The 27507-nt window shown below is 44.3% G+C and overlaps 1 protein-coding gene across 8 annotated transcripts in view; it reads left to right on the top strand.

Moving 5' to 3' along the window:
* Positions 1 to 27507, top strand: part of LOC105010767 (unconventional myosin-XVIIIa) — a 68374-nt gene that overhangs the window by 15939 nt on the left and 24928 nt on the right. For 2 of the 8 annotated variants that reach the window (XM_020048268.3, XM_020048266.3), the window contains exons 3-21: positions 8986 to 9073; positions 9209 to 9315; positions 9430 to 9606; positions 9773 to 9983; positions 10103 to 10346; positions 10521 to 10584; positions 10717 to 10861; positions 11927 to 11947; positions 12683 to 12694; positions 13410 to 13580; positions 14384 to 14474; positions 14659 to 14851; positions 16299 to 16385; positions 18204 to 18342; positions 22358 to 22517; positions 22604 to 22790; positions 23520 to 23727; positions 24540 to 24649; positions 25811 to 25876. In XM_020048268.3, coding sequence (XP_019903827.3) covers positions 8986 to 9073; positions 9209 to 9315; positions 9430 to 9606; positions 9773 to 9983; positions 10103 to 10346; positions 10521 to 10584; positions 10717 to 10861; positions 11927 to 11947; positions 12683 to 12694; positions 13410 to 13580; positions 14384 to 14474; positions 14659 to 14851; positions 16299 to 16385; positions 18204 to 18342; positions 22358 to 22517; positions 22604 to 22790; positions 23520 to 23727; positions 24540 to 24649; positions 25811 to 25876 — 2481 coding nt within the window. Of the gene's footprint in view, positions 1 to 1082; positions 1252 to 3683; positions 3998 to 4249; positions 4274 to 4922; positions 5733 to 6404; positions 6489 to 7884; positions 7951 to 8985; positions 9074 to 9208; positions 9316 to 9429; positions 9607 to 9772; positions 9984 to 10102; positions 10347 to 10520; positions 10585 to 10716; positions 10862 to 11926; positions 11948 to 12682; positions 12695 to 13409; positions 13581 to 14383; positions 14475 to 14658; positions 14852 to 16298; positions 16386 to 18203; positions 18343 to 22357; positions 22518 to 22603; positions 22791 to 23519; positions 23728 to 24539; positions 24650 to 25810; positions 25877 to 27507 lie in introns of those variants that run through there. The other 6 variants (XM_020048263.3, XM_020048267.3, XM_034293560.1 and 3 more) reach the window with 6 other exon arrangements.

Raw genomic sequence — 27507 nt, 5'->3', positions numbered from 1 at the left:
GTTGTCCCTGTTACATAGTTAGAAACGCACACACTGGGGTGTGAGGGTGGAGGGTTAGTGGGCTGTGTTCGATAGAGCAAACACATTGGATTCCACCAGCCTGGCTGCACCGTCTGCAGGTCTGTGTTGTCCTCCTGCAGCCACTCCCCCTACTCACCACACCCAATCAGCAGCTGAACACTCTGTTCTCCTCCCTGGCCCTGACCTCGTGTTATGTTACACCCTTTTTCCCACAATGCATTGTTTTGTGGAGTAGTTTTTCTTTTCAGCTACTGGCTAAATACGTACTTTTATACATACGTTTTTGTATTTTATTGCATTTTTCAACTACATTTGTGGTAGAAAGACTTCATATGAATAGGTCTGTTGAGGAATTAAACAATACTTTCAGCAAATTGAAGCAGCAGTCCAAAATGTGTTTTGGCTTATACCGCCCTCTTGTGGTGTAGGAAGCAAAATGAATCTCTGAATGAAGAGAGAAGATGACTGTCTAATGATGGCCTGTGCTGAAGTCTACTGATCTTAATAAATATTCCAGGCATTATTTTCTGATGTTGTTTTTATGTGCCGAAATACAATATTAGTTTAAAAAAACACAGTGATTCTGAATATAGATGACCTGTTTATTTGTTCAGTCAGTTGTAATGGTTTGTGTTTTTATAAGCCTTAATGAATGTTTTTGGTTGGTTTGACACTAATCTTGTTCCCAGATATCTTGAATGTACTTCTTTGTCTTTATCCCTCAGTCTTTACTTCTTTTCTATTTGGCTCAGAGGACCGAGGGATTAGACCTGGCCATGCCTTTTCAAGCTCTCCAGCTCACCTCCTTAGGCCTCGAGGTTAATGCTAAGACTAGCTCAGGAGAGGCTTGGGCGAGGCCTCGTGGCTTCCTGGAGCAGGGAGGACCTGTCATTTTCCTTCTGCTGGGCAAGAATGAGAGGGGCAGGGGGACATGGTAGTGGCATGGTGCCTCTTGTGGGCTGCTATTAATAGCCCCCATGTATCCCAGCAGCTGTCCCCCTCCCAGAGTTCCATGCAGGGTCCTATCGCATTACGTCCCCCCTGTGATCTACAGACAGGCAGAGCTCTGATCCTGCCTTGCCCACAGTTTGGACTGTAGAGTTTTTAACTCCTGTAGTTGGACTTAAGTTCCTGCCAGGACTAGCAGGCACATTTCTCCTCCAAGCCACATCCAAACCTTCTAATCTGGTGAGGGGAGTGAACACTGATCAGGGCTCAGGACAACGCAAGGTAACAGGCTTTTTATGGGCCCAGGAGTGTGTTGTTCTCAGAATCTGCTGTGCTGTGTCCGTTAGGGGTCTGGTAATGTCTCAGAATGGCCTCCTCTGCTGCTGGGAACTATTAATAGGAGTGAAAGATGTCTGTTGAAAGCTAGGGCATGATGGTGAAACATGTTGCTGTGCTGCTTCACTCTGCTGCTTGGAGAATGCCCAGGGTGCCCAATTCTTCTGCTTGGTTCACCAAATTTCTTGTACCCTAGTTTTGGGCTGGTTTCAGCTGACGTGGCAGTGAACGTGGCTGTAACTGAAGGGCACATCTGAATAAAACAATATTAGAGATATAGGAGGCACTATTGGAGAGTGTGTCATGCTCAAACGAAGGCCTTTGGAGGTTGTTCTGGTGTTTCTAGAGAACAGCCAGGGCTGTCATTCTGTGCAGGTTTAGAGTTTACGCTCTCACGTTATCATTCATTGGCTGACTGTTTGCTTCTTGGGATGTCATCAGTATGACACTGATCCATGACTTTATGTGTGTATGACTGATTTGCTCTGTTCTAATTTGTCCTTTAACGTCATGTTTATTTTATTCAAAATGGAACTTCACATTTTAATATTAGTTCCTTACATTCGGGGATGTTACACTGACACCGAAACCTAAAGTCTGGTGATGAGGGTATTCTCCTGTGGCCACCTTCCACTCCTAACAGCATAGTGTAACCACACTGTCACCTAAGGCAATGAGCCCATTACACTGACCCTGAGAGGGCTGTGATCATGTCAGTGACACTGTTATGCTGCAGATTAAACCCCTGGTATGTCAGACATTTACACTGTTATAACAGACCAATGCTGCGCACTCCACATTAGGTCAATACTGCCAAGTGTTTGCCTCGAATAAATGACATTCTGAATCCATTGTAGGGGAGAATATTTTAACAGATTATAGTAACTACGGCTGTTGTTTTGTGAATTGAAATAATAGTTTGACAAAAATGAGTGACCTATTTCTATAGTGTTAACAAAGATATATCATGTCAGAACCTTTTCCACTTTTAATGTGACCTATAATGTGAACAATTCAGTTGAAAAACCAACTGAAATCTTTGAGGGGGAAACATTAAAAATGAAAACCTTACCTGGTTACATAAGTGGGCACACCCTCTTATAACTGGGGATGTGGCTGTGTTCAGAATTCACCAATCTCATTCAAACTCATGTTAAATAGAAGTCATTACACACCTGCCAACATTTTTAAGTGACTCTGATTAATCACAAATAAAGTTCAGTTGTTCTGCCATGGTCCGCAGAGAGCTTCCAAAGCATCAGAGGAATCTCATTGTTGAAAGATGTCAGTCAGAAGAAGGGTACAAAATAATTTCCAAAGCATTAGATATACCATGGAACACAGTGAAGACTCATCATTAAGTGGAGAAAATATGGCACAACAGAGACATTAACAAGAACTGGACATCCCTCCAAAATTGATGAAAAGACGAGAAGAAAACTGGTCAGGAAAGCTTCCAAGAGGTCTACAGCAACATTAAAGGAACTGCAGGAAAAAGTACTGGCTATGTGCTACATGTGACAACAAATTCCCGTATTCTTCATATAAATGGGCTATGGGGTAGGGTGGCAAGATAGAAGCCTTTTCTTACAAAGAAAAACATCCAAGCCCAAAAGCATGTGGGAAAATGTGTTATGGTCTGATGAAACCAAGGTTTAACTTTTTGGCCACTATTCCAAAAGGTATGTTAAAAACAACACTGCACATCACCCAAAGAACACCATACCCACAGTGAAGCATGTTGGTGACAGCATTATGCTTTGGGGCTGTTTTTCTTTAGCTGGGCTTTAGTCAGGGTGGAGGGAATTATGAACAGTTCCAAATACCAGGCAATTTTGGCACAGAACCTTCAGGCATCTGTTAGAAAGCTGAAGATGATGAGGAAGTTCACATTTTAGCACAACAACGACCCAAAGTCCACATCCAAATCCACAAAAGCATGGCTCCACCAGAAGAAGATAAACGTTTTGGAATGGCCCAGCCAGAGCCCAGACCTGAATCCAATTGAACATTTGTGGGGTGATCTGAAGAGGGCTGTGCACAGGAGATGTCCCTGCGATCTGACAGATTTGGAGCGCTTTTGCAAAGAAGAGCGGGCAAATATTGGCACGCCAAGATGTGCCATGCTAATAGACTCCTACCCAAAAATAGTGCTGTAATAAAATCAAAAGGTGCTTCAACCAAGTATTAGTTTAAGGGTGTGCACACTTATGCAACCAGGTTATTGTGATTCTTTTATTTTTAAATTTTTTTATAAAAGATTTCAGTTTATTTTTTAAATTGAAATGTTCACGTTACATTAGGTCACATTAAAGACGGAAAAAGTTCTGGCATGATTTATCTTTGTCTCATCCTTGTACATCACAAGAACCTGGCATTTTAACAGGGGTGTGTACACTTTTTATATCCACTGTAAGTGAGACTGTCCTTTAACCTATGTCTCCATTTCATCCTGTTGTTCATGTCTTCATGTCTCAGTGCTGCGTCAGACTGCATGGTCCTCTTGCCCTGGTGGGGTGAAGACAGCAGTGCCCGTACATCCCTAAACCCACTCCCTGTCACTGATTCATCCTCATACCCTGTCCTCCTCGTAACTCTCTATCTCCTTCCCCTGCACCAACCTGGCTCATTCCATGAACTCTGGTCAACTGCAATGGCTTACAGTTCGCGTTTTTCATTCTGGCGACAAAAGGGAAGTCTTGTTTTGCCTTTGTGTTCACCGATACTGTAGATTTTGTGACTGTTTACTGTTGTCAGCTGAGGTTCAGTCTAAAAGGAAAAATTCTGCTGTTAGGTGAGTTTCATGCTGAAGGAGAGCATGCGCTTGTGCTCTGCGGACAAGGGAAGGATTTTAGTGGTAGAGATAAATGCATGGTGTTCCTGTATGGAGACAAAGCTTAAGTTCTGGGTTTGATCTGCTCCTCTTCACCTTTCTCTCTTGTAGGTTGAAACCAAGCCAGCATCAAATGTAAGTTTAACCTCACTGTGTGCTTTTGCGTTTAACAATCTAGATGTAGATCCATTGAAGCTAGGAGGGCCCATTTTCTTCTCAGCAATGTGGCTCTTTTTCCTCACCTGTGTTTTTGACTCTCGGCGAGGGCAAATAACATGTCTTGGATGACCCCATCTGCAGTTTAAATTGAACCGTGGAGCAAGCTTACACCACATTGTTACCTCTGTTCCAGAGGTCTTGATGTAGATTCATAAACGCTGGAGTGGTAATAGGCAGACAAGGAGCCAGCCATCCATTATATCTGAGAGGTCTCTATAATGGGGGACCTCTAGAAGCCAACATAAACCACACTTAATCGGTTTACTCTGTAAGCCATCCTTCCAGTTTCCTTGAGTTATGATTTGAGGAATTTGTGTGTAGCCAAATGCAATATTTTCAAGATGGAAAAGGAGAAACATTTCTGCCTTTAAATGACTTTCTGTACTTTGCGTTTTGGCAGATGTTTTGACAAAGTTGTCCGTTCTCTATTGTCGACAGTTACTTGGCCGGTGAACAATGGATGATGCTTAGTGAATCAATCACCGCTCTAAAGATCCGTTATTTTTTTATGTCTGCCGTTAGATCCTTGTCCTTACTGTACGTGTGTGTGTGTGTGTGTGTTCAGTCCGACGGCGAGGAAGTTGTAGCTGAAGTAAGTGGTGAAGCACAGCCAGGGGTCACATCGACCAGGGAAACAAACAGGAGTGACCCCACAGCAGCCTCACCCTCCAGACAGGAGGCTGCTGAAGACCAGGGGCCCTCCCAGAAGAAGGGGGTGAAGGTGGTTCGGAGGGTGGTGAGGAAGGAAGGGCCCGGGGTGGGGGAGCCTCTTCAGGGCCGCGGCACTGAGCCTCCAAAAGCTGCCCCCATGGCCACATCTGTACCCAAGACCGCTCCACTTTCCGGCAAGAAAGATGAGAAGGATGACATTTCCGTGGGCCTGGCCAGCCTGATGGGCCGAGGGAGGACCAAGGAGCACCGGCCTCGCAACCGCACCCAAGACCGCAAGGAAGACAAAGAGGAGGAGGAGGAGAAGGAGGAAGAAAAGGAAGAAGAGATCAAGGAGCCAACAGAGGTTAAAGTAGAAGAGAACCTTTCCACCTCTGCTTTCTCTCCAGCCCCTCCCAAACCAAACCCACTCACCCCTCCAGCAGGGTTCATACCCGCACCCAAAGCCAATCCCTTTGCCCCTCCTCCAGGCTTCATCCCTGCACCCAAACCCAAAGCCAACCCTCTCGCCCCCCCTCCAGGTTTCATCCCGGCCCCTGTCCCAAAAAACAACCTTTTTGCCCCTCCTCCAGGCTTCATTCCCGCACCAAGACAAAATCCTATTGCCCGACCCCCAGGTTTCATCCCCGCCCCGAAATCCGACCCCCTTGCCCCCCCTCCAGGGTTCATCCCTGCCCCTCGCTCATCGTCGGTGAACAAACCCGAGGTACAGTGTGTGCCTTCAAAATGCCTGCCTGAAAACGAGTTACATCACTTAGTGCATGCAGTTCTGACGTGCACTACACTGAACACACATTAACCCATTTTAGGTTTGAAATTAACACATGACTCATGGACATGACTTCACAGAATGTGCTGAGTGGATATGATACATGAGTGTGTCCACAGGATTTGTCTTGTGGCAGAAATTAAACTACTGTTTATTGTCCCGTTTCAGCATAGTCTAGCAAAATTAACTGGCTAATATAATTAAAAACCTAGTCTGTGAGATAAGTGTTTGTTTTTAAGTAGTACGAACTTCTGCCCATGTTGAATGGTTTTCTTTATGAATCTTGTTCTGGAGGCTGGAATTATGTGATGTGTTTACCTAAAAGGGAAGAGTTTACATTTTAAATGTAACATTCTCAGAAAACAGTGTTAGCTCTTGTCTCTACCCTAAGCCCTATCTGCTACCTGTTCCCTAAACATACACCTAACTTTAACACTCAACTTAACCATTGTAAACTTTAACTTCAATTTGGTGACTTCAGTTAGGATGTAAGCTTCGTCCTAGCAATGAACTGGGTGCAAATTATGTGATTGTGCTGTCCATTTCAGGAGCATGTTGTGTGGAACAACTTAAATTAGACGTCACTGATCTGTTTGTTGTTATATCAAGGTGAAGAAGGCATCTGGGTCCTCTGCTGGGAAGCTTTCTTCCGGGAGTGCTCAGCCTCAGGGTTGCCATGGCTCTAAAGAACAGGTGTGTGTCCTGCGGCTGGCATCTATCTGACTGGCTGACATTTGTCAGACAGATGGATCAGTGATGGATCGTATGTCATGATACAACACTGTCCCGGGGGCAAAGACAAGCGGATAGCGTAACAAACCTTTAAAAGGACTGTGGCATCGATAGCCTCACCTGTGTTGCTGTGACCTCCTAGGTTTCTGAGCTGGTGTCTGCAGAACAGCAGGAAGATCCTCCCTGGAGCTCCTACATGTCCTCCCTTTAGCTGGTGTGTCTGCCTGCTGTAATGTGCTGTCAGACAGTCTGAACAAGCCTTGGGCTTTACCACCCTGCTCTGCTTCAGCATGGGGACAGGTGCAGTCTCATGTGGCCTCAGGCTGGGCTTGGCCACTGGCGGAGGGGTTGGAATTGGGGGGGTGTCCCGTGGAGTGTGATTAGAACTGACTGGCAGCCTCCATGTTTCCTTTCAGCTAGAGCCTACCGTGGTTACAGTCCAGGGCTTCCTGTCACGGCCAAGGAGTTTTCCTTAGTCATACGAATGGAAATGGAGGTCACCTGTGGGTCATGGTGGGCACTGGGTGGCACTATCCGTCTTCCTGGGAGGAGGGGCTTCGTTTGGGCTTCACAGCAGGGTTGTCGAACTCAGAGTAAATGTAAAGTAGCGTCATGGCATATTACAAGATTGTATTTTTCATGTATTCTGTCCTTTGGTATTCCCTTTATGACATGAGCGTTTGTTTTCCTGAAAGTCTGTTTTTTATCCACATTAAGTATTGTTTTTTTTAATCTGGTGTCATATCAAAACTAAAAACAGTACCCTTCTCTGTCTCTGTGGGGAGCCTCTGTTTGCTACTCTCCTCACTGCTGTGTGCGTGTGTGTGTTTGTGTCTATCCAGCCTCCTTCTCAGGTACCATGTCATCCCTCTCCCCATGCTGGCTCCTCACCCACCTCCCTAGCTGGAGTTTGTGCTCATGTTTCATGTTGGTGTGTAAACCTGCTCACATTATCTGACCTTGTTGTCCCCTCCCCCTGTCTCACACACCTGAAGACCTGCTTGCACCCCATACTAATTTCTTCCTCACTTTTTTTATAGACCAAAATTATTTCTGTCTCTGGGCAACAGAGCTGGATGTCCCAGTAATCTTGCTCTCTTATAGAAACAGGCTCTGCTGGACTTTGTAACTTAGACTGGCAAACCTAAAGGGATAAACATCTTTCAGTAGACCGCATTACCAGTTTTTTTTGTTCTCTTACAATGTGGGTGTCAGGTATTTTCTTCGTCAGCATCTGTTAAGTATGCTACCTCTTACCCAGAGCATTCCAACCTGTTTGTATCTTTGAGCCTGCAGTATGCCCTTCAAAGTTGACCTCTGACCTCGAATAAACCTATCTCTTCCTGCCCTGATCCAGAAACAGGTGGACCAGGACACAGTGGCCCTCCTGCAGGCGGCCCATACGGCCGCCTCTCATCCCAAGGTCTGGCTACTGCTGTGCCTGACTGCAATAACCCATGTTTGTGTGTGGGTTGTGTGTGTGTGTCTGTCCCTGAAACAAAAACCTCAGCTGGGATATCTGCCTCTGATAAATAGGATTAGTACAATATTGAAACTCAGAAAATGCATGACTGAGTGAACATTATGCTGCATTCTTAAGTATGCTATCAACAAGTAGGTTTTCAGTGATCTTTGCTAATGATGTGGCTGGCATTTCAGTGTGACTTTTCAGGTCCTCTTTGCAGAAAACCTAGTACTGTAACTGAACTAGCATGGTGTGTTTATGTTGCTTATTTTCTAGTTCTGTTCCAACCCATCGATGTTGTGTGGTAAATTATTGGACTATTTTATTAAAGCTAATGAATAAGCTAGAAATGTAAAATAATAAATGTGCCTTGTCTATTTTCTGCATTGTTGCAAACTTAGTGTGTGCCCTTTAGAATTGATTACAATCCGGTCTAAACCTAGTCAGGTGTCAGACTGGGAAAGTGTGGTGTACTGCCACAGCACTGTGTTTTGCTACTGATGTTTAGCTAACTTGGGTTGTGGTACTGATGTGGAGTTGGTTTTGTTTTGGTACTCATGTGGAGTTGGCTTTGTTGTGGTACAGATGTGAAGTTAGCTGTGTTGTGGTACTGATGTGGTGTTAGCTGTGTTGTGGGACTGACGTGGAGTTAGTGTTGTGGTTAGGGTTGTGGTGTCTAATGATCTTACATTATGTAGCAAGCTTCATTCTGGATGCCCTTCCTATCCTGTTACTGTCAGTGATAGTGGGCTCTCAGTACTGTCAGCTGGCTTTACAGAACGTAAACTGATGATAAATAATTTTACCCAGGGCAAATGTCTAGTGGGCAATAACAGGCCCGTAATGGTTCTGTCCTACTGTTAAAAAATGTCAGGTTCCTGAGAATTACAGTTAATTATCTGGTGTTGTTCATCTTAGTATGTGCTTCTTCTCTTGTTTTTGAGTTTAGTAAATTCTGTTTCTGTGCGCCTCTTCCTTCATTCTCAATCTTAGGTGAAGACTGAAGAGCAGATAGCTGCTGAGAAAGCCTGGTACGGCACTGAGAAAGTTTGGCTGGTTCACAAGGATGGATTTTCCTTGGGTTAGTACTTACTCTGAGAATACTCCGCTTTTAACCACATATTGAAACATTTTATTTACTTTTCCAGTATAAATGCAAGATGTTAATTCACTTTTAGAGGGTGCAGATCAAATTGACTTTGTTCTGTCACCACAGCGACCCTGTTGAAGACTGAGCCAGGCAGTTTGCCAGAGGGGAAAGTGAAGATCCGATTGGAGAGTGATGGCTCACTACTGGATGTGGATGAGGATGATGTGGAGAAGGTGAGCCAGACATGCTGTGCCATACCAGAAATGTTTCTTGTGTGGCGTTTGTGTCTGCATTATATGAAATGTCTGTGTTATGTGATCTCACTGAACCCTGTCCTCTTGGTGTAGGCCAACCCTCCATCATCTGACCGCGTGGAGGACCTGTCCTCGCTGCAGTACCTCAACGAGTCCAGTGTGATGCATTCTCTGCGCCAGCGCTACGGGGGCAACCTGATCCACACGCACGCTGGGCCCAACATGGTGGTCATTAACCCCATCAGCACCCCCTCCATGTACTCAGAGAAGGTAATGGTCTGGGTGGCGCTGGGGCGGGCAGGATGGGAGACAAGAAATCTCGTAGAAGGGGAACAAATGGAAAGAGAGGCAGAGACTAGATGTGATGAGGTTTTGAGATGTTATTCTCTGTCTCTCTGTGTCTTGGACTCCCTCTCTCTGTTGCCTCCCCATTCAGGTGATGCACATGTTTAAGGGGTGCAGGAGGGAGGACACAGCCCCTCACATCTACGGCTTGGCCCAGTCGGCCTATAGGAACCTGCTGACCACCCGCCAGGACCAGTCCATTGTGCTGTTGGGAAAGAGTGGGAGCGGAAAGACCACCAACTGTCAGCACCTGATCCAGTACCTGGTTACCATCGCTGGCAGCACCAACAAGACCTTCTCTGGTAAGTTGTTTAGGGAACATATTAATTTCCTTTCAGTATTTATTTGATGGTAGGCTGTTGGTCTGATATTTTCTGTCTGCATGCTAATGATCTGGTCTGTGTCTCCGTGCGTGTCCCAGCGGAGAAGTGGCAGGCTGTCTACACCATCCTGGAGGCCTTCGGGAACAGCTCCACCTCCATGAACGGGAACGCCAGTCACTTCTCCCACATCGTCTCCCTGGACTTTGACCAGGCTGGCCAGGTGGCGTCGGCCTCCATCCAGACCCTGCTGCTGGAGAAGCTCCGAGTGAGCAAGCGACCAGAAGGGGAATCCACCTTCAACGTCTTCTACTACATCATGGCTGGAGCCGACAGCTCTCTGAAGTATGTTGTCCTCAGACCTGTTCACATTCTCCTGTTCCTTCTCTCCTATCACTTGCCCTGCATTCTTTTATTTGCTTCTAAATGTGTCTGAGTGTTGAAGGTCTGAAAACGGAGTAGTTTTGTCAGGTTTTGTTTTCCCTGTAACTGACAACTTGTCTCTCCTTGACTTCTCAGGACGGAGCTACACTTCAACCACTTTGCTGAAAACAGCGCTTTTGGAATTGTTCCTCAGCAAAAGGTACCTCTGGCCAAGGCCCCAAGGACCTGTGTCAGAACAAATTAATTATGTTTTAAGTGCATAGACGTATGCTTTAAATTATAGTAAAACACTACAGTAACACCTGTCATTTCTCCACTCATGCTTGTCCAGTCTGAGGATAAGCAGCGGGCCTCCCAGCTGTTCACCAAGCTGCAGGCAGCCATGAGGGTCCTGGGGATCAGTGGGGAGGAGCAGAGGGCCTTTTGGCTGATCTTGGGGGCCATTTATCACCTTGGAGCTGCAGGGGCCACCAAGGGTAAGACCACCAGGAGAATGACACCTCATCAGATGATCACGTCAGAGGCTTAATAGTGTAAATTAAACTGCATTCTTTATTTAAACAACAACAACACTAAGAACAACGACAGATGCAGATTCCCTCTGTTAAACACTGGGATTGAAAGAGTAAAGCCAAACTGAGATCCAAAAGAACAACATACGTAGTGCCTCAGCTGTTGTCCCATATAGCGCCCTGCACCCCAATGCTGGGTTGACTCTGGTTGGTCCCTGGATGGGAGGCATGAAGTGGTGTTGGATAGTCTGTAGCGAGCACTCTTCCCTCTGGTTTTAAGAACACATTCCAATCTCCCAGGGCCGTGAAGATGACGTAGCCCTGTGTAGAGGGTGGCCTTTCATATGGGACTTGAAACGGGTGTCCTGACTCTTTGTGGTCAAATTGCGCTTATCGTAGGAGTAGTAGTATTAACCCCTGTCTGCGTATCTGGTCTTCAGATTCTTATGGTTAGCTAAAAATCCCCCCCTTGTCATTCACCCCCTCCTTTTCCCTGACAGTTGTTTTATACATTCAGTTGTATAGTACGTTATGTATTAAATGTATGTAACTCTGAATAAGAGAGTCAGCTATATGACAAAAATATAAATGTATCTATCTGTCCTGGGCCTTTGGTTGTTTCAAGGAGTGTCACAAGCAAAGTTGTTGTTTTAAGTGTAGAAGAACTGTCAGTCATCTTGCAGGGGAGATGTTAACAGCCTTCTTTAATATTCAGCCAAGCGAAATACACAACCAGGAGTGCTGGTGTCAGTTTGAGACAGTCACTCGACAACTGAAGAGTTTTAAGTGTTCAGCTCACGAGGCGACAAAGTCCCAATCCAAATTCAGCCTTAAGCTGACTGAATTCCTTTCCTTGTCATTGGAAACTCCCAGTGTCTGCCTGCTGCTATACCTCAGCAGAGAATCACCCAGTATGTTTGACTGCAATATGCCTGAGAGCCGAGGACAAGACTGAGTGTTTATGCTGTTGAAATGTGTGTGTACAGTTGAATTTGTTATTCACATTGTCTAACATTACTTCCTTTGCAGTGTCGGTCATAGAGGACATCGGTAATTAACCCAAACCAACACCGTTCTAGTCATCTGTCTTCTCCTCTGTTGGCCTTCTTTTCCTTCCTCTTCTTCTGGAGTGTTAATTTATAAACTCCAATCAAAATATTTCATGGTTACATTCTGTCAGATTAATGACAAAAACTAATCATTTGGTTGCCATTTGGTGTAAATCAGTTACCACAATACTGGCCACTTCTTATATCAGGGCATTTTGGAGCATTTACAAATTGCAGAATTAATTTGGAGATTTGATTGGAGATTTGATTGAACACCCTAATGATAAGCGGTTCAGCTAGACCAGGCAACACCAGAGGGCAGCAAAGACCTGTTTTCAATAAAGAATTGAAGTGTTGATTTAAAAGGCACTGCTGTATCCACCAACACCTATCAGTGGATCTAACAGTGAATGGAGGATGGCTGGGGGCTGAGTGTGGACTGTTTTCACTCCTCAACTCTAATATATGTTTTTCAATGAATCTCCTGAATGCAGCTTGTCATACCCTGTTAATGCATGCTCAACTTCCTAGTGTGTCCGTGTCCGTGTGTGTGTCCGTGTGTGTGTCCGTGTGTGTGTGTGTCTGTGTGTGTGAGAGAGAATACTTATTAGAAAGCATATCAGATCAAACTTTGTCAGTACATCCAATGTATCAATTGCTACTGTTGCTCTAACTGTGTTGTTTTGTTTTAACCACCTGTTCTTGCATGTTGCATGCTGCTGCCCTCACGCTGCAGACACAGATAAAGGTAAAAACCCTTTTGTGTTGAGCTCCGCCTCCGTGCTTTTATCGCTGTGAGCAGAAATCGTGTCATTAGCATTTTAATGAAGTCCTCAGTCTTCTTCTTTGATCGTCCTCACAACCCTCTTGCTTGTCAAAACACAAGCGCCCACGTGACACACATGGGGAGATCCCAGCATGCCTCAGTGAGAAGCCTGACTGTTTAATGTTCCCCAGTCAGTCGCTGAAGTGTCTGAGGAGGGTTTGTGTGTCACACCACACTGAAAAAAAAACTCTCTCGCCCTCATCTACAACCCCATCATCAAGATTAAAGTTTGTTTGGCTAAACGAGGCTTGTGATTTGGCAAAGTGAGAATGACAGTGTATTTTGAAACTGTGAAGAAAGTGTGGTGTTGAGGAAAAATAAAGTTGAGAAAAAATATAAGATCTTTCAGAACTACATCAAATAGTCACAGAACTGGGACTGTGGGCAAATGTGATCTTTATTCCATTGTGCTGTTTGGATGCGTAGTACGGATAATGTCCTTTGTGGGCTACTTTTCACTGTCCTAATGAGACAGGTGACCGTTAACTATCACAGCAGTGTTAGCCCCGACCAGGTCCAAGTGACCTGCACGCACACTTCCACTGAGTCAGCAAATATCATCTCCAGTGGGGAATGGACTATGCATACACATGGATGTCGGCCGAGGAGATAATGCTGGTATTTCTGTCTGTCTCAGCTGGTAGGAAACAGTTTGCTCGTCATGAGTGGGCGCAGAAGGCTGCTTACCTGCTGGGCTGCACCCTGGAGGAGCTCTCATCCTCCATCTTTAAGCACCAGGCAAAGGGCTCCCTGCCCAGAGGCAGCTCCATACGCCAGGGGACAGATGATACGCCAGGAGACGCCTCAGGTACACCACCCCCCCAAACACACACACACACACACACACTAACCTCCGCTCATCACCCGGAGTAAATGACATGCTTCTCTGAAAGTTAACGCTTATCTGCGTAATGGAAACCACAGAACGAGAGGAGTTGTTGATAGGTAGGTGTAACAAATATACCAGGACGGTTTTAGAAGTCCTCTTTATGCATTGCCCTTGAAATTATAATTGCATTCCATTGATTTTTCTGCATGTACAGGACCTCTGAGAGTTTTATCTGAGGTTGACACACAGCTCCAAGGACATAGTGTACTGTATACAGTACGTAAAACTCCCTCTCCAAACAAACAGCTATTTCCCCCTTTGTCCACGTCGTACTAGGCAGCTTTATTCCTGGATGTGGTGCATTATATTGTATCGCACTGGCTCACAACCTTCCTGAATTACACTGTGCTTTGTGTTGGGACTCAAACGTTCTTAGGTGAAACCAGACAATGCGTGGGATGCTAAGCAAAGGGATGCTAGGGGCCGATGGCAAGAGGCTCAATGTCATGTGAATGTTCTGAGTCTGACATTTCTCTGCCAGTAAGACCCACAAGCCAGTACGTAAGACCCACGATCCAGAAGGACCCACTGACACTGACGCTGTAGTCATGGTTCTGGGTGACCTGTCTCCCTCTCACATCACCCCTGAGATTCAGTGGTCGGAGTTCTGGGTTTATCTGATTCCCTGCGATGAAATCATGTCCAATCGCACGGTTGCCTTGTATGCCGGGTGGTCTGATCCCCATCCAAACGGTTCCTCTTTTCCCCTGTTGTCCCCCCAGGCTCCAAGGCCTCTGCGATGGAGTGTTTAGAAGCCATGGCATCTGGACTGTACTCTGAGCTCTTCACCCTCCTCATCTCACTCATCAACCGGTTAGTCACCACAACACCAGAGATTGAGGGAAATGACACACACGAACCTCTACAGCTGGCTCCCCGCTTTGGGCTCAGCTGCCTGGCACTTCTGGTTTGTTTTTTAATTCTTCCTGTTTGTGTCTCTGACTGACTGGTGTGTGTGTGTGTGTGCGCGTGCGGGCTTGCGTGAATGCTGCTTCAGGGCTCTGAAGTCCAGCCAGCATTCGTTGTGCTCACTGCTCATCGTGGACACTCCCGGCTTCCAGAACCCGCGGCTGGCCAAGAGGGAGCGCGGCGCCACCTTTGAAGAGCTCTGCCACAACTACACCCAGGAGCGCCTCCAGACACTGTTTTATCAGCGCACCTTTGTACAGGAGCTGGAGAGATACAAAGAGGTACATTATTATACACAGTGCACATACTCTAAGACAAATGCTTTTAAACGGGGATTCAAATATCAATGGATACAATCCAACACCTCAGGGTGGATGATGCACTACTCATGCCTCTAAGTCATGGAGTTACATAAAGTCATATCAGAATAATAATAATAAATCCATGGCATTTTTACAGACCCAGAGTCACTTTACATGGCTTATGGTTCCCACCCTCTCATCAGGAGTGTCAGTCACACATTTACTTTAAAATGGCTGCATGATTGCCGTCTCTCCTCCCCCGTTGGGCAGAAAGCGATTACACTGTCCCCGGCTGTGTCAAGTGGGCTGAGTTGCGCAGCAGTGGACTGATGAAGACTAACGCCCTCCTTTTTATTTTTTTTTGGTGAATGCCCTCTCTCTCGTCACGGCAAACCTCATATCTAATGCTGGTTTATTCACCGATCAGCGTAAGGCCAAACCTCTGTGTTCTACCTGATGTCTTCAAATCATGCGTATTATACGGAACAGTTCTTTCACTTTCGTAGCCAGCCAAGTAATCTCCACCTCAGCGCCACATCAGAAGCATATGAGAGGGTATGAGCCTGTATCGCCGTAATCAGGATATTTTCCACCAACCTGTACTTACCAATTATTCCTAATTTCTCAAGTCAGAATGCACCTGATCGAAACTCACATAGCCAGTCGAAAAAAGGTTGCTTCAATTTAGAAAACACACATTTGTGATCTCTCCTTGTCGTATCAAGACAGTTGGATGTCCACCCTAACTGTGCTCTATGTAAGTGTGAGAATCTTTGGTGCTGTCTAATCGTGTTCGGTTGGCAGAGCTTTGTGCTTGCAACCTCTGAGGTTTTGGGTTTGATTTCTATGGGGGAACCTGTTGGAATTGTATACATTCACTACTATAAGTCGCTCTGGATGAGGTGTCAGCTCAACGGCAAAACATTTATGAATGTAACAAGTCCCAATGGATTCGGGGAGAGCCAAACAAATCGTTTGGAGAGGGGGGCAACTAACATTTTCATTGTGTACACGGTCCATGGCTTTTGTCAAATTAGAAAATAAATCCTAGTTCTTGTGGTGAGCAAAATAGCTAACACTACAAAAATTCACAAAATGGCTAACACAACAATAATTCACCAGCAGTCTGTTATTTGTCCCCTGGTTATTACGGAGTGCTAGCTGCCCAATCCGCCTGGTTACCGTTTGCATGCGCTAGAAAATCATTTTTCAATTTGTATTAATAATTTAAAAATGTTTTGAATATTTCCACACTATGGAGTGTTCGTCATTTGGAGGTTCAGCTTAGTAATTTTACTAAGTTTTATGCCATTATTTATGCACTGTAGCTGATAATGAATAAGATAATTAACTAATTCTTACTGACCACTAAAAACATGTCACCCTTTATTCAGATACATGTTGTTGTCATTGGTTACCCCTGTAGGAGAACATAGAGCTTGCATTAGATGACATGGAGCCCAGCACATCTCTGTCTGTTGATGCTGTGGACCAAGCTTCAAGTCAGGCACTGGTAAGGATACCCCTTTAATACCTAAACTATATTCACTTTACTGTAGGTCCCGCAGTATATTCTCTTGAATATCTACATTATTTTCACATTAGTACCTTACCTAAATTCACTGTAGTACCTACACCATAATCACTTTGATATATGCACTCTTTTCACTTTAATACCTATACTATATTATGTATATTTTAGTACCCATGCTATATTCACTTTAGTACCTACACTATTTACTTTAATATTTACACTATATTCACTTTAATACCTTCACAATATTCACTGTAGTAACTTCAGTATATTCACTTTAATTCCTGCAATATATTCACTTTAATACCTACATTTATTTGACTACTGACACAGAGCAACATAATCAAAAGTCTTGGCACTTGTTCTGCCAGATCTCTGTAGTCATGGCATCCTACCTCCCACTGCCCACACAGTGTCACTGTGCACGTTTATGCACACATAATTACATTCCTTTGTGATTCACAGTGACTCAGTCGAGCAGGACGGCAGGCATTCTGCTTGTTTGGGGATTTACTGTTTAATGTTCACTTTTTTTTTTTCTTTACCTGAGAAAAGTGAGCATAATGAAATGCCTCCATGGAGGAATCGCCAGGGATAGGGGGGTAGGAGAAGATATTTCATCCAGCAAACAAAACCCCACTCTGGTAGAATAAAAATGATCAGGGCTTGCTTCTCTTTCGGTTTGTGAGGTGTGCCATGGAAACAGAACATAGTGTTGACAATGTCAGGGCCGGCGGTGTAATAAATGCTGTTTGGTTGCTTTGAGTGGTCTGCTTTGTAAGGGTCCTGGCCCTGCCTGGGCAGCCATCAAAGCCACTGTAACCAGTGGAGGCTGACAGAAACAACAGAATGGCACAGCCCATGCTATTAGAGCACTGTTGGTCCAAGACAATAAGCATTGAAGCTGACAGGGACATTTGCAGAGATGCTCTTCGAATGTTATCCCCTGACATTAAAAACCTCAGTACCCATGAGTTCAACGGGCTCTGTTGTTTTGCCATGAAGTCTTTTGGAGTGGTCCAGTAAGAGGCGTGTGCTGAGTGTGTGCCTGCCAAGTGGGTAGGTGTGCTTTAGTTCAGAAAAATACTTTTCAACAAAGCAGGGTTAAAGTTCAATTGTAACAAAAAGCTCATTGTGGGTACCATTGTAGTGCTATTTCCAGTGCTAATTGCTGAAGTGTCCTGTGCTTCAAAAACTGAGCTGCTACTCTGATATTACTGAGAGTCATGGCTAAGCCCTGTATCCCTGCAGTCCGCAATTCACAAAAACAAACTGCAATTGCTTTATGAGAAGCTTTCATTCAATATATTCATGAATGTGAAAGCAGTATATCTACATTGTCATATGTGGCCAGTAAATCAATTTTTTTTGGCTGTAAATCTTCTCGACTGACTTTGTCGCCATTGTTGTGTAATTCTCTTAGCTAGGCAAGTTGGGAAATGTGCTGTGTTATTCCAGGTGAAAGTGTAACTACAACAAGGTTTGCCAACGTTTCCTCAGGCTACAGAATGATTTCTACAAAGTAGATGGTTAGATTATTAGAGCTGGCTTTACCTCAGGACTTGGAGAGCGAGTAGGAGGGGGCTGGCTTAGTGTCTTCGCTAAAGTGAGTCAGTACGTGTAGGGTTTAAAGCAAACCATTTTCTATGTCAGTTTCTATTTCGGTGAGACGGTTGATTGTATAACTATCAGAAAGAAGGACAATCTAGCAAAGCATGTGTTATGTACCCAGTGTGTGGGAAGGCATCATGATTGTGTGTGTGTGTGTGTGTGTGTGTGTGTGTGTGTTTGTTGTAGGTACGGACTCTGAGGACTGATGAGGCCCGGGGTCTATTGTGGCTGATGGAGGAAGAGGCTCTGCAACCTGGTGGTTCTGAGGACACTTTACTGGGACGTCTGTTCAGCTACTATGGTCCTGCTGAAGGCCAGAGCAAAGGTATGAACAAACACACACACACACACACACACACACACACACACACTCCTCCATACTAAGTGTTGAACTTATTAAATATGTGACCTGAGATGGCCCAGTGGTTTGAGTCTTGAGCTGCGGTACCATGAGATCTAATCTGGCCCCATATAATTCAGAAAAAGACCCTTCACCATCTTTCACCACTGTCTATGAAATAAACCATTACCCCCCCCCCCCTCGAAAAAAAAATCTTTAAATGAAAAATGACTTACCAGATGGGCAGGCTGCTCTGAAAACCCAGGGTTTCTGTCCATCAGAAAACACACTGATTGTAGATCTCACTCCTTACTTTCCTTTAGAACTCAACCTTTCGCTTCACCTCCATTTGCTTGTGGAACTGTCTGTGTTTCCCCTGTCTTTCTGGGTGTGGTAGTGGACGCTGGTGATGCTAAGGAACCATGTCTTCCTGTACTTCCAGTTAAACTCACAATACCAGATGTCTGAGAGATGTGGGCTTGGCGTAGATTCACACATGCATAAATGCATTCTACAATGACGATGTTACCCAAATTATAACCTATTATTAAATACTGGTCATTGTTATCAAGGATGTTGATGATGATGATGACAGGTTAGTACAGATATCTCTGTGCCAACCATTGTACAGACTGTTTCATTTCCCAGGGGTAGAAGCACATTTTGGAAGTATGGATCATATTGGATTGAATAAACAATAAAACATCTACAACCCTGTTTCCATAAAAGTTGAGACGCTGCGTAAAATGTAAATGAAAACAGAATGATCTTGAATAGGCAATAGCACAAAGACAACATATCAAATGTTAAAACTGAGACATTCTTTCTTGAAAAATATTTGTGTACTTTGAATTTGATGCCAGCAACCCATTTCAAAAATGACAGTGGCAACAAAAGACTAGAAAAGTTGTGTAATGCTAAAAATCGAAACCTGGTGGAATATCACACATCTAATTAGGTCAATTGGCAACAGGTTAGTAACATGATTGGGTATTAAAAGATCATTCCAGAGAGGATGGGTCTGTCAGAAGTGAGGATGGGGAGGGTTCACCACTCTGTGAAACATTTTAAGAAGAATGTTTCTCAGTGTAAAATTGCAAGGTTTGGGGATCTCATCATCTACGGTACATAATATTATTAAAAGATAATCCTGGGAAATCTCTGTATGCAAGGGAAAAGGCTGAAAACCAATATTGGATGGCCGTCATCTTCGGGCCCTCAGGCAGCACTGCATAAAAAACAGACACGATTCTGTAGTGGACATCACTGCGTGGGCTCAGGAACACTTCTGAAAACCATTGTCTGTTGAACACAGTGTGTCACTGCATCCACAAACGCAAGTTCAAACTCTACCATGCAAAGAAGAAACCATTTATAAACAAGATCCAGAACCACCGCCGCCTTTTCTAGGTCTGAGCTCATTTAAGATAGACTGAGGTGAAGTGCAAAACTGTCCTGTTGTCTGACAAATTAGAAGTTATAAAAATAAGAAATTATTTTTGGGAATCATGGACGCTGTGTCCTTCTGACTAAAGAGGAGAGGGACCATCCGGCTTCTTATCAGCGCACAGTTCAAAAGCCAGCATCTGTGATGATATGGGGGTATATTAAGTGCATGTGGCATGGGTGACTTACACATCTGTGAAGGCACCATTAATGCTGAACAATATGTACAGGTTTTGGAGCAGACGTTGTCTGCCGTCCAGACAACGTCTTTTTCAGCACTTGATTATTTCAGCAAGACAATGCCAAACCATATTCTGCACATTACAACAGGATGGCTCTGTAGTTAAAGAGACCACATGCTAAACTGGCCTGCCTGCAGTCTAGACCTGTCACCCATTGAAAACATTTGGCGCATAATGAAATGAAAAATACAACAAAGGTTGGCCCCAAACGGTTGAGCAGCTGAAATCCTGTATCAAGCAACAATGGGAATACATTTCACTTTCTAAACTTCAGCAATTGGTCTCCTCAGTTCACAAATGCTTACAGAGTATTGTTAAAAGAAGATGTGATGCAACACAGTGGTAAACATGCCCCTGTCCCAACATGTTGTTGGCATCAAATTCAAAATGGCCATGTTTTTTTTCCAAAAACAATAACAATCATTTATCAGTTTCAACTTTTGATATGTTGTCTTTTTACTACAGTATTTTCAATAGTGATAAATTATATGCACATCATTGCATTCTGTTTTTATTTGCATTTTACACAGCATCCCAACTTTTTTGGAAATGGGGTTGTAGTTTTGAGTTTGTTGCCAACAATAATTATTTCCAAATAATCATTGGTACCTACATGTTTGTGCTTTTGCCTTGAATTTGATGGTGATTGTTAAGCTAAACCATTGTGGCAAGTGACAAAACCAAGGTTTGAACCTAGAATTTGGTGGATAGCTAAGCATCATAATGCAGTGCCTTAGATCCCTGACCTACTCGGAATTCACATAAGTACACCCCCTGAAATTGTCTTTTTACATATTTGGATATTTGGGTGAAATTCCAACATCCATTGTTAAAAATGATAAAAAATAAACCAACTTATCAAATCACATAAAACATTTATGTAATATAATAAACAAATGCTTTTTCTTCATGCAGAACATTTTTGTACACCCTTACTTTTACAATTACATAAAATGGCAAAACATTTTATGAGGTACACCAAAACAGTGCTAATGAGTAAAAAAAAAAATCAGGGAGTAATAAAGATTAGAAACTAGGTCTGGTTTGGTCTTAACCATATGGATGTGCAATAACACATTGTGCCAAAACCTAAAGACCTATCTAAGGCCCTCAGAAGAAAGATTATTGTTGCCTTTTATACTGGGAGGGTAACAAAGCCTTTTCCAAGCAATTCAAAGTACGTCATTCCACTTTCAGGCAGAACATCTATAAATGGAGAGAATTCCAGACCACTGGTAATCTACATAGGACAGGTCGTCATACCAATTTCTGGCCAAGTGCTGACTGAAATATGTTCATAGAAGACTGTGAGAACCCCAGGGTAACATCAGGGTGTTTACAGGCCTCTCTAGCCACAGTCAATGTCAAAATGCATGAGTCAACTGTCAGAAAGAAAATGCCCAAACTTGGCCGACATGGGAGGTTGGGCAGGAATAAGACTATTTTCTCAAAAATAACAGAATTGAGACCCGACCAGTGCCAGACAACATTTGGGTAAAGACCAAAACAACTGGAACAATGTGTTCTGGACAGATAAGTCAAAGGTTGAGTTGGCTACAAAACCAGATGCCATGTTTGACGAACTTCACTCCAACTTTAAAGCCAGAGGGTGTGGCATTATGGTTTGGGGCCACTTTGCTGCCTCCGGAACATGGCCAACCTGCCATCATTCAACCATGAATTCTATATTGTGCAAGAGAATTCCTGAGGAGAACTTAAGGCCAAAAAGCTGAACAGAACATGGAACCTGCAGTAGGACAATCATCCAAAAGACACAAGTAGAGCTACTACAGAATGGTTCAAAAAGAAGAAATGGAGGGCTATGGAATGGCAGAGTCGAGGCCCAAATCTCAATCCTCTCTCAATTCTTTGGTGGTACTTGAAGCGGGCAGTGCATGCAAGAAACCCATTGAACATGATACAGTAATGAAGCAGTACTGTAAAGAGTGGTCAAAAATTCCTCTAAGGCAATGTAAGAGACTGAAAAGACTGAATGAATTACCTTAATGTAGATATTTCTTGTAACAATGTGGGTAACAACAGCTATTGCAGCAAAGTGATGTATTATTTAGTTTAGCACAAATGTATGATGAATAAATGATTGCAAAGTATAATCTTTCAGAGTTATTTGTTAAATTAGGTAACCTTTATCTTCCAATAGTGTTGTGAAGATGACATATCGGTATGTCCAAATATGTAAAAAAAACTTTCCAGAGTTTGTTGTTACTTACTTTAAAGCATGAGTTCACATACAGACATTGGCGTTCATTAAAACATATTATTAATCTCCTTTGTCCTCTATCTTGGTCCAGGTCACACCTTGCTGTTAAAGAGTGAGAGGCCTCATCACTTCCTGCTGGGCCACAGTCATGGCACAGACTGGGTAGAATATGATGCCCGTGGTTGGCTGAGCTATGCTAAACAAAACCCTGCCTCAACCAATGCCGGGAGTCTCCTTCAGGACTCCCAAAAGTAAGACTCATATGATGTTCTAGCTTGATTGACCAAGCCTACAACAGAAATTTTTTGACCATGCCTGATTGGACTTTCTCATCTAGGAAGAATATAAGTGGTCTGTTTATGAGCCGTGGGGGCGGGGCTACCATTCTGTCAGGCTCCATCGCTGGCCTGGAGGGCGTTTCCCAGCTGGCCATGAGGCGCGCCTCAAGCATGAGGAAAACCTTCACAACCGGTGTGGCTGCTGTCAAGAAGAAGTCCCTCTGCATCCAAATCAAACTTCAAGTGGTAAGTCACTGGAAGTTGTTTACAATGGGATGATCTGATGAAGAGAGAACTTCTCAATGATTTCTCTTTTAAAAACATTTTGGACCTTTATTTTGCCAGGTAAGTTGACTGACAACCAACTGTAATTCACTCGCAACGACCCGGGGAGCAATTGGCTGTCTTGCTCAGGGACAGAATGGCCAATGTTTAACCTTGCAGGCTAGCAACCTTTAAGTCACATGCTCTAACCGCTATGCTAACTGGCGCCCCTGGTGCACTCCGATTCATGTTCAGTATGGGCATATCCAGTGAAGTCATGTTGGGCCACGGGGTCCCTCATTTGAATCTTACACACAGGCTGATTCCGTAATGGGAGTCTTTTAATTAGAATCGCCTAATATAGTATGCCTTCCCCAGGGAGAGGTGTTCACATAGCGTTTGGGAGATCATCCATCTCCCTGCGTTTTCACTGTGTTATTACAGCTTTAAAGGGTAGGAGCTGGGAGCTGTCCCTGTGCAGGGCCCAGGCACTCAATTTCCTGCTCCTAAGAGTACTTTCCTTAACTATACCATTTAAAACCCAGGCTGATTATTTGATTAAATTGCTTAATTTATGAAATGTGCCATTACATGCATTAGTGAGAGCCAGTGTGGAAATCCTATGCATATGATTAAGTAGGTTTGGTATCTGATTAGGCCAGGCTACGCTTTCGAGCCCTCTGTGTCCCAGCTGATCATTCTCTCCTGCAGGATGCTCTGCTGGACACGGTGAGGAGATCCAGGGTGCATTTTGTCCACTGCTTGCTGCCTAGTGCTGATGCCCTGCGGGCAGGCAGAGGGGAGGCTGAGGCTCAGGGGGAGAGTGGAGACTCTGGCCTGATGCAGCTGGATGTGGCCCTGCTCCGGGCCCAGCTCCGCGGCTCTAAGTTGCTGGACGCCCTCAGGATCTACAGACAAGGTGAGATGGCAGATGACCAGATGTTAGGACTAGATAGGATGTTAGACTAATTAGGTCCTGAAGGCCGATGACCAGATGTTAGGACTAGATAGGATGTTAGACTAGTTAGGTCCTGAAGGCCGATGACCAGATGTTAGGACTAGATAGGATGTTAGACTAGTTAGGTCCTGAAGGCCGATGACCAGATGTTAGGACTAGATAGGATGTTAGACTAGTTAGGTCCTGAAGGCCGATGACCAGATGTTAGGACTAGATAGGATGTTAGACTAGTTAGGTCCTGAAGGCCGATGACCAGAGCATCAAGGTTGTTGGACTAGGTCAGGGGTGGGCAAAATGCCCGTGAGGCAATTCCATCCGGCCTGCAGTAGGTAATAAATAGTTTTGAGTGGAAGTAAAACATAACTCACCAGCCCACTCTTGTACACCTGAATCAGAATTTAAATGATTTAAACATTAGAATGGACCTACTGTGTAAACGTTTATTATTGCCCTTTTCTGGCCTGCAAATCATTTATGATTATAAAACTGAAAAACATACATAGCCCTCCATTTAATTTCAAAATCCAGATGTGGCCCCCGAGTCAAAAAGTTGGCCCTCCCCTGGACTAGGTAGATCCTGAAGGCTCTTATTATTGTTAACACACAATTAAGTCTTACCTAATTGGCGATTAATTAAGCACTCGGCCCGTACCTGTTGAGAGAGAACCGTAATGAAGAGCTCTCCCTAGACAACCACCTGTGCGCTATGACTGTGTGGTTTGAAGAAATATTTCAGTAATGCCTCACCCTACTGTTTGTCGTCGTCTTTCCAGGGTATCCTGATCACATGGTCTTCTCCGAGTTCCGCCGCCGCTTCGACGTGCTGGCACCACACCTGACAAAGAAACTTGGCCGCAACTACATCGTGAAGGATGAGAAAAGGGTGAGACTTCTTCTTTGTGTGTGTGTGTGTTTGGAGAAAATAACATGACTCGGGCCAACAGTGGAGGTGAGTGGTGTTAGATTAATGAGCTGAAGAAGCCATGTTCTCCCTGGCTGCCTGTAGTCCAATAACTGAGAAATAAACCTCTATCCGTCACGGCCATTGTGATGACCTAATCAACTTAGCGCCAGCTCCCTCCCACTCACTATCAAGTCTAATCAATAAGAAACAGAGACAGAAAGCAAAGGTCTTGTAATTGCAATGAAGTATGGAATGGAACAAAATACCCCAAACCTGCTCCTGCACTTGTCAACTTTGTGAAATATATTGGCCACCCTGGAGGCTGCCTGGCCGGCACTTTTGCCCTAATGATTTGGAAGCTCCCCTCTGCATTCGTTTATGTCAAATGTGAATACTGAGATGGCCTAATAGTTTAAGTGTCTTGGTGTAACCCAAGCTGCGGAGGGAGGATTGCTTATGAATACTTCAGTTCGAGGTTAACTATCACTGAGGGTCAATTGTGTATTGGACTGCAAGAGTAGCCCACATGAAGTGAAACGGTGGGGGGTGAAAACACAAAAGCAACTCTTTACAGGCGTGTGAGTGAGGTGGTGGTGGTGGGGGGGGTGCGACAGCACATTTCCCCTGCGTCAGCGTCTCTGAGCGGTGTTTCTGTGGAAACGGTCTCAGACAAAAGCTCCTCAGTGCTCGAGTCTGCAGCCCCTCTCTGTGTAATCTAGATGGGGCCTTTCAGGCTGGGGGCTCAAGTGGACCTGTCCACAGCGCCCGGGGACAGGGAGAAAGGAGAGAAACGTAGAGGAAGACAGAAACGGGGAGGGAGAGGCTACAGACGGGGTATCCCCTCTGCAGAGGTTTTATGTGTTCAAGGCTTCTATGGGGACAGGACCACCACGGGGCCAGGAGAAGTAAGGCTGGGGCAGGTGGATTCTGGAGGACGAGCTGTCTGGTCAGTTCCACATTTTGTCTTTCTCCCTGCACACACTATGTGTCCCTGAGAATAGGAAAGAGTGGGGATGGGCACTGGCGGTGTGAGGTAGAAGTGTGTGCATCTGTTTGTGACAGTCGGCTTCTCTAGCGGACTGCTGTACAGGGAATGTCTGGTGTAGAAGGGTAGAGACTGATCTGTATGTGTGTTTTCAGGCAGCGGAGGAGCTGCTGGAGTCCCTGGACCTGGAGAAGAGCAGCTATCACATGGGCCTGAGCAGGGTGAGAACCACTAATACCACAACGCAGTAAAACACCTCCACGAATTAGTGACTGGTTAAAAAAAAATCTTAAGTGAAAGAAAAATGACAATGAAAACCGGGGTCCTTTTGTATACCTAGAGTTGTCGCTATTAAATCCCACTCCCGGGCGTTCTTTCTTGAGTTTTTTAAGTTGGTCGCTGGGTGTCGCCTGTCCTGGGGAGGATTGGTCTTAGATGGATGGCGCACTGTGAAACAATCACATGGCCTTTGTTATGGAGTCACTTCTGGCAGGTGATGGGCTTCACTGTTGTCTTTCGCCCTGGCACTTGTAGACTAATCACTGTAAACACTCCCTGGCACACTGCTGTTTAATCCCATCAGCTCCATCTGGCTCACCGCCAAAAAGAAAATCAGGAGAAAGGATAGAGAGAGAGACAATGGATCCTGTTCTCCCAGATGCTGCTAATTTACTGGACCATATTGGAACATGGGAGAGATGATAATTATTTTGGAGACAGATGTAGTTGCCTTTGGGGTTTGGAGTTAGAACTGGGAGTAGATTAGCACCAAGATGGTGGTTCACAGAACATTCCAAACGCATCCTAGCAACAGCAGTGGCCTCAGCTGAATGCTAATTAACAGCAGTACCAAATCTTTTTATAACATGAGGTCCAATAACACAACTGTCACTGTGGCACAGCCACAACAGGAAATCACATGTCACCTTTGGCTTGCCCATTCTGATAATAAAAATACGTAGACAACCAGAGATCTTGTCACTTGCTCTCCTCACATGCTTTTCAGATGTGGTTGCAGCATGTCACAAACATAACTTTTGTTGTCAGTTTCCAGACTGGCAAAACAAAAAACACCTGTCTTAAGTTTTGGCCACATTCAAACTTGTTGCCTACTGTAGACAACTTACAAATTGATGTTAGAATTGGGGTTACTGTTAGGTTTAGGCATTACTGGTTAGGTTTAGTGGGATGTTGGGGTTCAGGGCTTGGTTAAATTTAGTGATAAATGTAAGGTTATTGTCCCCAAATATGTTGCACACATGAGTCTTGAGCACCTTTCATTCTCAGTTGTTCTTTGTTGTTTTCAGAAAATGTGGGCAACTTTTTGGCCTGCCTAATAGACTAGATTTTTTTTGCAAAGTTCTTGAAGAGACCAAGCACGTCTCTTCATGGGTTTCATATTGAACATTTTGTGAGATGTCCAAAACCGAATTAGAATTCATTGTAGCTGATTTGGTGCAAAGTGCAATTCCGAGGCTTGAAAAGATGATTTCATCTCTAAATGAAAATAATGTACAGGTTATAGCTAGAAAAGTAAGATTGCGGGGGTTTCCATCAAATTTGAGGAAGCTAACTTTCATTTCGTTAGCTAACAAAAATGTGTCTAACTAATTGTGATGACATGATGAAGTCAATGTTGTTTTACCCACTTTAGCAATGTCATCTTATTTCCAAGCCCTAATTTAATTTAGACTAAACTGTTTAAAGACAGTGCAGAGGCCAAGTTACAGAGGTGCAATCCAAGAATCAGGAGACAAGCTTTTTCAAAAAGATATTACACTATATACTGCATCACAAACATTTTCTGAAATTATATATTTTTATAGTAAATACAACAGCCTTACACAGGGAA

Source organism: Esox lucius, chromosome 7 (genome assembly GCF_011004845.1).
Source record: "Esox lucius isolate fEsoLuc1 chromosome 7, fEsoLuc1.pri, whole genome shotgun sequence".
Taxonomy (NCBI): domain Eukaryota; kingdom Metazoa; phylum Chordata; class Actinopteri; order Esociformes; family Esocidae; genus Esox; species Esox lucius.
This window is presented reverse-complemented; position numbering and strand designations above follow the sequence as displayed.